At 41.5% G+C, this 13,640-nt stretch overlaps 1 protein-coding gene across 1 annotated transcript in view; it reads left to right on the forward strand.

The window, feature by feature from the left end:
• The window catches only part of MARCHF11 (membrane associated ring-CH-type finger 11), a 103,468-nt gene extending 90,284 nt beyond the window's left edge, over positions 1-13,184 (forward strand). The window contains exon 4 of the mRNA XM_027074479.2: positions 12,531-13,184. Within this exon, the coding sequence (XP_026930280.1) occupies positions 12,531-12,853 (323 nt within the window). The 3' untranslated portion in view covers positions 12,854-13,184. The remainder of the gene's footprint in view (positions 1-12,530) is intronic.
• Positions 13,185-13,640: the final 456 nt, after the last annotated feature.

Genomic DNA, 13,640 nt, shown 5'->3' on the forward strand with positions numbered 1-13,640 from the left:
AGATCGGTGCGGGGGGGTCTTCAGGAGGTAGAAGAGGCTGCATTGAGATGAAGAAAGTGGGTAAGAAGCCCTGGAGGGTGGTTGTCTGCACTGGGTGGGAGAGTTTCAAAGCTAGCAGTTGGAATGGTTTCTGGAAGGGAAGGGCCCCAGGCTGGAGTGAAGGAGGGGCAGCAGAGGGCAAGGGGCATGTACATTAGGTCAGGTCATCCACATGGGCCTGGAGTCCTGTGTGTTGAGGGGGCTTAGGGAGCCAGGAGCCAGGGGACAGATCATCTGTGATTGTTGAGAGCAGCTGAGGGGCCAGGAGAGGAAATCTCCTGTGGACGCACCATAGGCTCACGTGGCCATACGTGTGTTTTGTGCAACTTGACTCTTTCTTTTGTGTGACTTTACTGTTCTCCCGAAGAGTAGTTGTGGGACTTTAAATACAACGAGGCTCACGCATGGCTGCAGCAACCGTAGAGAAATCTGAGTGTGTCCCTAGGCCAGTGTGAGATAGGGTCACCTCGGCGTGGGAACAGGAAGTTTTCCTGGGAGGACAGATCAGACTAGACTGCGTGGAAATGGGACCCAGGACACTAAGAGGCAGGCCCTCTAACCTAAAAACCTGGAGATTGTTCCTCAGAACTGACACCCGCCTCTTTAGGGATCTCTTGACTTAGGACTGTTTTGCAGCAAAGAACCTTATTTACTGAAGAGAAATGCGAACATGAAGATTCTTCTAGATGATGTGCACATCACGGCAGGTTGGGGACTATGGGTTTGCTGACAGGGAGCAGGAGACAAACTTGGGTCATGAGGAACCACAGAGATGAGCATAGAGACGAAGCCCGTATGTGTTTTCAGGGGCCTCCAAATAGGTAGAAATAAGGTTTTAAAAACCATGATCTCCAATAATAGGTAAGATTATGTTTTCTAATCCAGGTACTTTTCCTCAAATGTCACTCTTAATCCCCACATTGCTCCACTAAGTGTAGGTACTGCCACTATATCATCTCAGAGATGAGAAAACTTAAGGCGCCATTAAGTAGTTCTGCCAAGGTCACCCGGATTGGAAGAGGGACCCGACATTGGAATCCAGACCTTGTCGCTCCCAGAGCCTGTGTAAGAATATTTATGTGGTCCGGTCAATTCTATTTATTATTTAGTCGGTACCCCGTCTTATATGCTGAGCTTGAATAGCTAATTTACAAAATGTTGTTGTTTATTCATGAAGTGAAACCACATTGAGTTGCTGTCTCAAACACCTAAGGCATAACAACAGGAATAAATATTTATTTGAGGTATGGGGGATCTGATTTTAGATCAGACATGGAGAAAAATTTTCCCTAAAAGCCCAAAGTAATGTAGCTATTTTGTGAAGTCTTTACTCATTTATTCTAAATTAATGGACCCAGACAGAACATACAGAAACAGTGGAGAATGGGAAATATTTAATACAGCATACCAAAAGCGATCTCTTTCTTTTGACTGATCTGAGTGAAACAATTGCCTGATAAGAATTATGTACGTAAAGAATCCCCTCTAACCCTTGGATTTTGTTGCTAGATCACAGAATAGAATATTAAGGAAAGCTAAGGTCTGAGCATTTTTTATATTCAGGTTAAAAATCCCATTAATATTTTCAATTACAAAAATCTTACTGATGTGTGAATGACATCAAAGACTTAGAAAGTTTATTTATGTTTATTTAGGTGGTAGCTTCTGTTTGGAATTTTTACCCACTGCCTGTATGATTTAAGAGAAATGAAAAACAAAGCCAACAAAGATGAGATAGCCTATGACAAGTCACAACGATAAATGGGGTTGTAACTAGGTATTTCGATTTAGATCTTTTTAAGTCTTATTCTCACCCTGAGAAATAGAACAACCAATACATATATGATCTACTCTAGAGATTAATAAACTTGTGTTCTGTGAGTTTGCGGTAGACAGTTTGTCCATTGGCAAAGAAGGAAAATTAGCTGTGTTTGTTTCTACTTGCGACCAGGAAAACAGTCTCCACCAATAGTCTCCTTCTAAGAACTGTGTTTTTAAATTGTTCTTAATTTTTAAAATTTTGAGAGAGACAGAGACAGAGACAGAGACAGAGAGAATCTCAAGCAGGCTCCTTGCTTAGTGCGGAGCCTGACTCGGGGACTCTATCCCACAACCATGGGATCATGACCTGAGCTGGAATCAAGAGTCAGATGCTCAGGGCGCCTGGGTGGCTCAGTCGGTTAGGCGTCTGACTTCGGCTCAGGTCATGATCTCGGCGTCCGTGAGTTTGGGCCCAGCGTCGGGCTCTGTGCTGACAGCTCAGAGCCTGGAGCCCGTTTTGGATTCTGTGTCTCCCTCTCTCTCTGCCCCTCCCCCGCTCACGCACTCTCTCTGTCTCTGAAAAATGAATAAACCTTAAAACAAAACAAAACAAAAGAGTCGGATGCTCAACCAATTGAGCCACCCAGGCACCCAGAATTGTTTTTAGTCCATATCTTAGAGTGTGGGAAACAAATGGAAATCTACCAAAGTAGATTTCTAACTCTAAAAGCTTTAACACAGCAAATGGACATTGGTAGGACTTTTAACACAATACTATTACACTGGGGTTTGTGGAGTTACTTTCATAAATTGTGAAGGTCACTGTAATCCTTCCCAATGCTGTCGTGTGCCCTTTAAGATACAGACCAGAGGAGAACTTAACCATCCTAGGCTCTGGTGTTATTGAAGAGATTTTGATTCTATCTACTTCATAGTATCATATCCCTTGGGCCAAAGAGGCACCAGTGTGGACTAGCTCTGGCCAAGGATGGTTCCTGGGGTCTGAGTTCTTACAGAGCAAGCACACTGGACCAGCCAACAAAGGTCTGGCTCTGGTTCTGGGCTCCAGCACTAACTAACTGTGGACACTTGGGCAAACCATGTCACTTCTGTGAGACTCAGAGCCCTCATCCCCCAAAGCAAAAGGGCTAGATTAAATCATACCCAGTATTTTCTAATTTTGAAATTCAGTGACTGCGTTTGTCCACTGCTGATCCCATGACACATGATGTTACCCGTTTGCTACAAGGTGTTTCATCGTTTCATGATTTGAAGGCAGACTTGAAGTTGTGTTCGGCTGAAATCCATGCTTCCAGTTTTAGGAGGGCTCTAGGATACCTTTGTCATCTATAAGGACATTGGACTAATTCTTTTATTTCTTTTATTGAAATAACCGTATTCATTAGGTGACTTTTTTCTCAAGCACTTTTGGGTAGAAGCTTAGATGATATAACAATTCTTCTCTCCAGTGAATTCTTTTAATCCTTTAAAAAAATTAACTTATCGAGGTGTGTGGGTGGCTCAGTCAATTAAGCATCTGACTTGTGCTCAGGTCATGATCTCATGGTTCATGAATTCAATGCAGGCGGTGGGCTCTGTGCTGATGGCTCAGAGTCTGGAGCCTTCCTCAGATTCTTTGTCTCCCTCTCTCTCTGCCCTTCCCCTGCTCACACTCTGTCTGTTTCTCTCTCTCAAAAGTTAATAATCAACGTTAAAAATTAAAAAAAATAACATATCATGTATTTTATAACATGTAAGAAAGTTTGCAGCTTTTGAGGAATGTTCTGTGACTATGCCAAAGGTGGATTCGAGAGGCAGGACTAGTAAAGATTGAAAGATCAGGAGTTTCTTATTTACTAAGAAATAAGAGAAATCATTAAGATCATTCGTTGATGGATTGGCTTCTTAGAACAGCAAGTGGTCAGATGAATGGGGAGCATCTCTTTTAGTCTCCCTGTTTTGCCTGGAAATAGCAGAGACAAATGCATGTAAGTCGCTTAGGCTTTCAGCCCGAGCGTGGTCATTTTATGACCAGCTGGGTTCATGATTGTTTGATTCAGGAAGATGTTTGATGACCAGGTCAACAAGACCTTGGGGGAGTTGGCTACAATTTACTTGGACTGAAAATGAGTCCCAGTGAAGAATTTAACTCTTCTACCCCCTGCCAGGCCGTGTGTGTGTGTGTGTGTGTGTGTGTGTGTACCCGTACATATGCTCAAGTATGTATGGAACGTGGGCCCCGATTCCTAAACTTTTTTCATCTCTAGTCTTAGAGTGCATGTCTCAGTGTGGTATCTTAAGATATTACTCTGCTATTTTGTTTTATTTTTAATTTTTTTTTTTATTTATTTTGAGAGAGACGGAGACAGCTCGCAAGAGTGGGAGAGGGGCAGAGAGAATGGGAGAGATAGGGAATCCCAAGCAGGCTCCATGCTGTCAGCTCAGAGCCCTACTCAGGGTTTGAACTCATGAAACCCTGAGATCATGACCTGAGCCCTAACCAAGAGTCGGACGCTTAACCGACTGAGCCACCCAGGTGCCCCATAACTCTACCAGTTTAAAGAACACTGTTTTAGTGGCACTTTCATGACTAGACTTAAATTGACCCTTGTTCCCCTTTACGTTCTAGGGATGCCTGCTCACCTCTTTCTCATCCCCTCCCATTTCGCAAAGATGTATTGAGTTTCTACTATGTTTCAAGCATTGAAGTAAGAGTAAGGTCTCTGTTCTCAGAGATCACACAGCTGATTGAAGTCACACGCATATAAACAAATTATTCCAGTACCAGTAATAGGTAAAACAGGGCAGGTATTTCCTGTGTGGAATGGCAGAAGGTAGGAGGGAAGGATTAATTCCGAGTGGGCCAGAGAAGAAATTATGAGAGAATATGGATCAGGAAGCATATTTAATAATAGTTCATTGTGAAAATGTAGGAGCATGATCCTTCTGGAGAATTCTCTGTCTTATGGGTTTATCTCGGATTTGCTAAGAAGATAGAACTAGCAGAATTTAGTGCATAGAGGAGTCTAGGTGATTCCAAGGTTTTAGCTTAATTGACTCAGGGGATGGTCATTAACTGAAATAGAGGTGGTAGGTCAGGAAGCAAATTCAACCTATGTCAAGACCTTTCAGAAAACAGTGTGCTTCACTCCCCACTAGTTAGTAAACTATTATACTCCTTAATGAAATTTGGCTTTGCCATCTTGTTCTACCACCAGGCAGTGATGTCATCGACATCAGTGATGATCCAGGAGCCCCTGAGGATCCAGCCCCACTGTGTTCTTTGTGTGAAGGCTGAGGACTGCAGAGTTCATTGAGCAGACGGGAGGACATAGAGAGTAGTGAGCGGGTCATAGGACAGACACTGTGAATTTTCTTTTGTGTGCTCTCAGAGAAGCAATCACGTAGGGTTTTCGCTATTCTAATAATCATTTCTTTATGTGTACTGTTACATACTCTGCTTTGGGGTGGGTCAGATCATCAGTTGGGGTGGGTCAGATCATCAGTATTTGGGAATTAGCCAGCGCCTAGTTGCAAGGGTTTTCATGCTGTGGGAACTTTGTGAGTAATTTTTATTCTCATTACATTTCTTACGCAGAAGATTTTATTACCAACAGTTTGAGTGTTTGGGCTCCTGGACTTTATGCTTTCGTGATTAGCCTGCCATCCTCAACTTGGTTCTCTGAATTTATGTATATATGTATAAGATATACATATTATACATATATACAATGTACATACATATTTATGTAATATATATAATTTACAATAGAAAAATTAACTTATTTTTTATAGATGTAAGTGCATTTTATGTGGGATATTTCTTTATATTATTTGTTCTGATTTGGGCAACACTGCAAATACACTTTCACAAAAATCCCCGTATATAATCATCAAGACATTGTAGTCCCCAGTTGGCTTTTAAGATACCAATTTCTGATGGCTCTGTTGTGTGAGTCTGGTGACTTCAGTGAGGCCGTATGTATTGTCTTTCAATTTTCATCTCTAAGTTTCATATTTTTGCATTTTTTTCTTTAAGTTCCACATATAGTTCAGTTCAACAAAAAGCATTCGTTACGCAAAGAAGTAATCACTCATGTTTATTTCTTCAAGATTCATATTAACAAGATTCAGCAATGGGGGAATGATTTACGTGTTCAAGTGTTGACCTCTATACTCATATCTAACTTTCCATTAAATGTTCAGCATTTAAATTTGGGGTAGGTTGGGAAAAATAAGCCAGGAAGATTAATGCATTTTATGACATCCCAGCAAAGATTATGCATCAAAGGGTATCTTGGACCACAGTCTCATTTAGTTGATCTTTCTTATACAACCATGCTCCGGTCCTCAAGTAGTGGCAATTAAGGAGTCAGAAATGGGTCCATTTTGGAGTATCTGGGTGGCTCAGTTGGTTAAGCATCCGACTTCGGCTCATGTCATAATCTCAGTCTATGAGTTTGAGCCCCATGTCAGTCTCTGTGCTGACAGCTCAGAGCCTGGAGCTGCTTCGGATTCTGTGTTTCCCTCTCTTTCTGCCCCTCCCCCCCTCAAAAATAAACATTAAAAAAATGTTTTTAAATGTGTCCATTTTTTGAAACTGGTTCTAAACTGTTCTTTTTTTTTCTTTTTTTTTAAATTTTTTTTTCAACGTTTTTTATTTATTTTTGGGACAGAGCGAGACAGAGCATGAACGAGGGAGGGGCAGAGAGAGAGGGAGACACAGAATCGGAAACAGGCTCCAGGCTCTGAGCCATCAGCCCAGAGCCCGACGCGGGGCTCGAACCCACGGACCGCGAGATCGTGACCTGGCTGAAGTCGGACGCTTAACCGACTGCGCCACCCAGGCGCCCCTAAACTGTTCTTAGGTGGGATTAAATGGGACCCAAAGTTCCCACCCAAAGTTTCCATTCTTCTTCTGTTGCCCACTGACTTCTCAGAATGACATAGGTTATATTTTATAGAGTATGTGTAACTTTCACTGAGAGAGATGGGCAGAGAGAAAAAGAGGGAGACAGAGTGAAAGAGATCTTGGCAATGGACACTGGTGAAATTTAGTCTAAAAATCTTGGACATTTTCACAGTCAGGAGCCTTTTCTGGCCAAATGTGTGCTGTGCATTGTAAGTTCTTTAGCTTCTCCCAAAGGTTGTTTTGATTGGACAGCACACAGGGCTTTCACCTGTGCTCCTTTGTGGTTTCATCAGAACCTCTCACTTCCTGGGAAACCTCAAGGTGGAGGCAGCTTCTCAGATGAAGCTGTCACCACTTATAGTGTTGTCTTCAACAGCTTTCTTCCTGTGGGTGGGAAGAGGAGGAAGGGGCTGTTTCACTGGCGCTTTTAGAGATATAACAGTGTCAGTGACCTACAAGATATTAAAAATGGCAGTTAATGGTATAACTTTGTCCAAATCACAGTCTCCAGGACTTAATTTACTCATATTTTCTATGAGGATGGTGTAGGTCTGCAAGGTCTGGCTTTGTCTGTTCAAGCCTCTATAGCAAAATACCACAGGACATTTATTTCTTAGTTTTGGAGGCCGGGAAGTCCAAGGTCAAGGTGCTAGCATATTCAGTGTCTGGTTAGGTCTCTCACTGTGGTTTGCAGATGGCTGTCTTTCTCATGTGTTCTCACATGGCCTTTCCTTGCTGTCTCTTCCAGATTATATAAGGCCATTAATCCAATCCTGAGAGTCTCACCCTCATGACTCAAAATAGCCCTTATTACCTTCCCACGGGTCCCACCTCCACATAGGGATTAGGGATTAGGGCTTCAAGGTATGAATTTTGGAAGGATACACTGAGTCCATAGCAAGGGTTCTTTTAGTTGATCTTCATTCTGAGAGACCGCCTTGCATTGGAAATTTAGCATGGATAGGACTATTGTACACAAGGTTTATATGTAGACAAATTTGAGCCCCAGTCTCTGCTCTTATTCTTATGTCTTGATGTTGGACAGTTATTAAATTTAAGTCTCAATTTCCTCAACCATGAAGTTGTTCAGTCGTGGTGTCTATTTGTAGAGCTACTGCCAAGATAAAATGAAAACCGTGTGCGTAAAGCACTTAGCACAGTGCTTGGCACAAAATAGATCCTTGATGATAATTTAAGTTCTGAAAATCAACCAAACCTCTTTGAGCAAGAGCTGAGACAGGTAACACAAAAAATGAAATGATTTGATCAGTAGTTTGATTGTTAATATCAAAATTTGTTTGTATTTGATTATAATTTTTGCAAGTCTCTGTTAATTGCAACATATCATTTGTGTTGCAATAAACATGGACAAGTGGTGTGTGTGTGTGTGTGTGTGTGCGCGCGTGTGCGTGTGTGTGTGCGTGTGCATGTGTACATGCTTGTGCATGTGAGCATGAGAACATGGGACCTTGATGGTCTTCCCCATGATGTATTTGGGTAATTAATTCATTTTCTGCTACCATGGAAAAAAATTCAACCAACACACCACTTACAAATTTGGGATATATTTTACCCACACATCACCCCTCTGCTTTTATTTTAGTGAAACCGGAAACATTTGAACTTTCTCTTTTTGAAGCATATTATTCCCTAACAAAAATGTTCCTCTTCACATCAATAAGGGGATGCTCAAATTAAAAGTTACTGGGAGGAAAATGATAAAAAACAAATAAATAAAAAATAAATAAATAAACAAAAAGAAACCACCACCACCACCACCAACAACAAAAACAACCAACACTTAATACACACACACTTTCTGAACTCTCAAACTCCCAAATTCTCAGGAATCACCCCTTGACATCCATGCTATTAATAATGTAGCAAGTGTCGGGGCGCCTGGGTGGCTCAGTCGGTTGAGCATCCGACTTCGGCTCAGGTCATGATCTCAGTCTGTGAGTTTGAGCCCCGTGTCGGGCTCTGTGCTGACAGCTCAGAGCCTGGAGCCTGCTTCGGATTCTGTGTCTCCCTCTCTCTCTTTCCCTCCCCTGCTCATGTCTCAAAAATAAATTAAAACATTTAAAAAAAAATTTAAAAAATAGTGTAACAACTGTCCTAAAATATTTCATACTTACATTTTATAGAAATTATCATTGCTTTTCCTTTCAGGTCTAGTGACTCTTGAAAAAAATAAATCTAAGCCTGTTCTTACATGACCTGAAATGTCAAGATGACACATTCATTTTAAGGCTTAACTTAAGGTATTACTCAGAGAGTGAAGGTCCTGGGGGAAGTGCATTTCTCAGTTGTGAAACAAGAGGAGACAAGATCATCAGTAAGAAAGTATGGCAGCGTGAATTTTAGTAGTTGGATTTTCAACATATGGACTAGAGTTGAATGAATCTTTACTCTTGGATTTTGACGATCTTAGTACCATATGTTCTCATTACCTTGAGTACAAAAGGCATTTGCTACAAGTCTAGAAGATTTAAGGAAGAAAGGGAAAGATGCATATTAGAGAGGACCTCAAGGGTAGGATAGCCCTCCTCCTATTTCAAGAAAACTTAAGCTTCTAAAGGGCAAGGAGTGATTCCCAACACTTATAGGAAATAAAACAAAATCTAAGCATCGTTCATAACTTGAAGTGCAATGAAGAAGCAGAACATGGAGCTGAAAATTCAAGAGGACTGTGTTTTCCTGAAAACTTCAAGTAGCTCCCTCTAAATTCAGAATGTACTAGAAAGGCCTGTGGGATTTATTTCTGCACACTGGGTAGATTTATGTATTTAGAAAAAGGCTACCAGGAGTGCGTTCCCAGAAAGTGACGTTAAGCTCTAGTAAATGATCTGATTTCTGGCCTTTCAAAGGAAATCGATAAAAAAACAGAATAAGATCCTGTGAAATGAGTGATTTCCTGGGGTGAAGCTGTCCCCCATCACTGTACTTCTCCAGAATGAACCTGTTGCAAGCTGCACTGGTTTTGTGATTAGTGTGAATGAATGTTTCTCGTCACGTAGGTTCACTATGGACTTTTTAATTAATAATAATGTTTTGTGTCTTTAGAGCCACCATCTCGAGGAAATTTGAGTGCATTATAATTGATGAATTTCAATTTGTCTTCATACTATCCTGCTGAATGTATAGATTAGGTATTGCAATTGTGTTTTGATGAGGAAAGATAGAACCAGAAAAATTAAATCATTGCCCACAGAGATTTCAGAAGGCCAATAATCGAATCATCAATTACTATCTGGTAGTCTTTACTTCTAATTCTGGCTGTTTCCCCAGAATATCTGATCAGTTGTGACAGTTTGTCCTTAGAAAAATAGAGTTGATCAAAACAGTTATTTGCAGTTGCTGTGATTAACAGAAGTTTACATTCCTTCTCATTATTTTGGTGGTGTCACACAATTATTATTTGTTTATTTTTATTGATTAAACCACATGCATGTTTTAAGTGGCCTATGCCAACATCCTTGGAATTCTCTTAAGTCACGCGTGTCAGAAGTTTTTGTCCTGGTAAGGGAGTGGTGTAAAACCTAAATTCGGATATTAGGTAGTTGTGATATTTAAAAAATTGGGCATCTCCATCACCTACCTGCCATTGTTTTAGCTGCCAAAAGAAAATGAAGTAATCTCCCCAACAAAACCATGTTCAAAACCCTTACTCGTTGTACCTTTGGAAAGATTACTAACATCCTTTCAATCACCCATTCCTCTAGGCTTGAAAACATGAGACGCTGATTTTTCCCCTTCTGGTATTACTAGTTCTATCATTGTTTTCCTTTGACAAGTGTATTACTCTGTCCCTTACTGTGCCCACTCTGCTCCTCGCCTGCAATGTGGTGATCTCCCTACGTGTCTCCTGACTTCAGTTCTCTGTGCCTCAATACGTCTTAGATAAATTTTCCTAATAAATTCTTTGTAATTTTAGAAAGTATGACTTAGGCATAAAAAAGTATACAGAATATGTTGAACATCACCACCACCCAGCTTAAAAAATGGGACCTTAGAGGGGCACCTGAGTGGCTCAGTTGGTTAAGCATCCGACTCTTGACTTCAGCTCAGGTCATGATCTCATGGTCATGAGATCGAGCCCTGCGTTGGGCTCCATGCTAACAGAACAGAGTCTGCTCGGGATTCACTCTCTCCCTCTCTCTCTGCCTCTCCCCCACTCACGCTCTCTTTCTCCCTGCTCTCACAAAGTAAATAAATAAACGTGAAAAAAAAGTGACCTTAGAGATACAGCCAAAAAGCCTATTTGAAACCTCTCCGGGATCTCATTTCTTTTCTTTCCTTTCCACTGTCACGAATTTCATGATTATTTTTTATGCATCTTTTTATACTTTTTACCTATATATCTGAATCTGTAAAAATGGGTAGTATTTCTCTACCCCAGTAATTTCTTTCTGAAACTTTCATGTTGTTTTTTTTTCACATGGCTTTAAGAGTTCCTCTCTTTTAAGATTTATACATGTTTGTGTATGCGACTTTGCTCCCTTCAGTTTCGTTGCCGTGGTCCACTGGATCCATACGACACGATTTATCCATTCTTCTCCGCATGTACTTTGAGACTGTTTGCTATTTCCCCCCTCAAACACAAACAGTTACACGACAAACATGTTTGAACATGCTTCCTTGTTCACATTTCTGAGAGTTTCTCTAGACTCAAGGTCTAAATCCTGGGAGGTAGGATCTTCTCACTTTCCAATTTTTCATTCAACAGTGCTTGTGGCCAACTGACATGCTGTGATTATGTGCCCTATTCCACCTAAAAAAAAAAGACTCTGCATTCATCCCTCCACCGACGTTCAATGGAATTTCATCCTCCTGAAGGAGAAGAGCTCCTTCTCATTTCCCAATCTGACCGGACCTCCCCCAAGGAATTTCTTTCAGTGAGGGGTCACCAGTTCAAAAGCTTTGGGCCACATGCTGAAATGCCAATGTATGAAAAATGCAGGGTGTGGTGGGATCTGGGTAGAGTGGGAGCCATGTATCAGGGCACCATATCCGATCTACAGACTACGAGTTTATGGTCCCTGAGATTCTTGTATTACCTTGTTTATTTTCCTGAGAGTGTCTCCGAAATGCATAATCATCCAATATACTGCATAGCAGCAAAGACCTAGGTCTCTGGAGCCAGGCTGCCTGGGTTTGAATCCCTGTGCCACTGCTACCAGTTCTCTGCGTCTGAGCTGGTTCCTTGTTTGCAAAATGGGGGACATGCTCATACTCGTTTCCTAAGGCTTTGGCGAACACTGGACGAGGTAATATACATGAAACTCTCACGTAGGTGCCTAATGCATTTTTGTGGAGTTGAAGAGAGTGAAAAGAAGAAAAAGTCGTCTCATACCTCCTCGGTGTGAGACAGTGCTTTAGGAACTGGGAAGATGATGTTGACTTTAACATCTGTCTCTTTCCCAAATTAAGGTGTCCATTGAAACCAAGCCCTCCACACATTACTTGGCCCCGCAATGAGTCCGCAAATATATGATGAATGAATCAATAAGCCTAATGATTCTCTTAAGGCAACATGAGTGCCCAAGGTGTGTTCTAAGCCACGATGGAGCAGGTTAATTATACCCGTGATAACTTTACTCTGTGCACGTTAGTGTATTCTTATTCTTTGGCTATTGATTATTCCTGTGTAATATGGACAGTAGCTTGCCGTTAGCCGTGACAGTTGAGTGGTCAGGATACCATCTTTTTTCATGACAACGAGTAACAGAGAACTATTTCTTTAATGCCTTACTTGTATACAAAACCACCGACTTTTGATTATGACGAGACTTTGTCCCCTCCCCGCCTCCATTTTTAGGTCTCATTGTCCATGAAGGAGCTGCAGTTTACAGAGTGTTTAAGCGCTGGCGGGCTGTTAACTTACACTGGGATGTATTGAATTATGATAAAGCCACAGACATCGAAGAAAGTAGCCGAGGAGAGTCTTCCACAAGCAGGACTTTATGGTTGCCACTGACGGCCCTGCGGAACAGGAACTTGGTCCACCCGACGCAGTTAACTTCCCCCAGGTTTCAGTGTGGCTATGTGTTACTGCACCTGTTCAACCGGATGAGGCCCCATGAAGATCTGTCCGAAGATAACAGCTCAGGGGAGGTTGTGATGAGAGTGACTTCTGTGTGACAAAAGTGTAAGGCGGCGTGGTGTAGACCACCCTGCACATCTTGGAATGTAATTGCAATGAATGGCGAAACCACAGCACTTCTAAAAACACACATCTATGAACTTTTTAAAATTTATGCTTTTTATATGAACATTTGAATTGCAAATACATTTTTCTGAAAAAAAATAGCTCTCTGGTTCTTTGTTTTCTGATTTCCCACATCTTTTATAAGTTGGTACTTGAAATCATTATACATATAATTTAACCCTACTTGGTTCAAAGAATGACGGAAGCTGTCCTGAAGGCCGAGACTATTTTTTCTTGCTTGTTTTAAATATATTTTTTATCAAACGTTTTGCTCCATGTGTAGTTTTTCAGGCATGCTACGAACGGGGAAGAGCTTAGAACTCTGTGGGCAGATGCCAAGGTGCCTGTGGGTTCGCAGATCCCAGGTGCTTGGGCGATGCTGTGGACTGGTCCTCTTCGTGCCTCACATCTACTGGGAGATGTAAGCGGGACTCTTTTGCTGGGATGGAATAATCTGTCACCAGGAATGCAAGCTCTAGGAATGTTGGCTTGTTTTCTAGCTTGTGAAACAGTACAGAGAGCTTATAAACAGCTAAAGATGAGTGGGGGAAAAATAGTACGTATAACTTACTGGTATTACATACAAATGGGCAGGGCCTTCTGTATACTTATAACCGTAAGAGCTCACCAAAACGTCACATCATTGCTTGTGAAGTAATAATCCCACCGCCTCACATTTGCATAACCCTCTTACAGACCTACGGCAGTCATTTGGGTTAA

This window comes from Acinonyx jubatus, chromosome A1, assembly GCF_027475565.1.
Source record: "Acinonyx jubatus isolate Ajub_Pintada_27869175 chromosome A1, VMU_Ajub_asm_v1.0, whole genome shotgun sequence".
In the NCBI taxonomy this organism is placed as follows: domain Eukaryota; kingdom Metazoa; phylum Chordata; class Mammalia; order Carnivora; family Felidae; genus Acinonyx; species Acinonyx jubatus.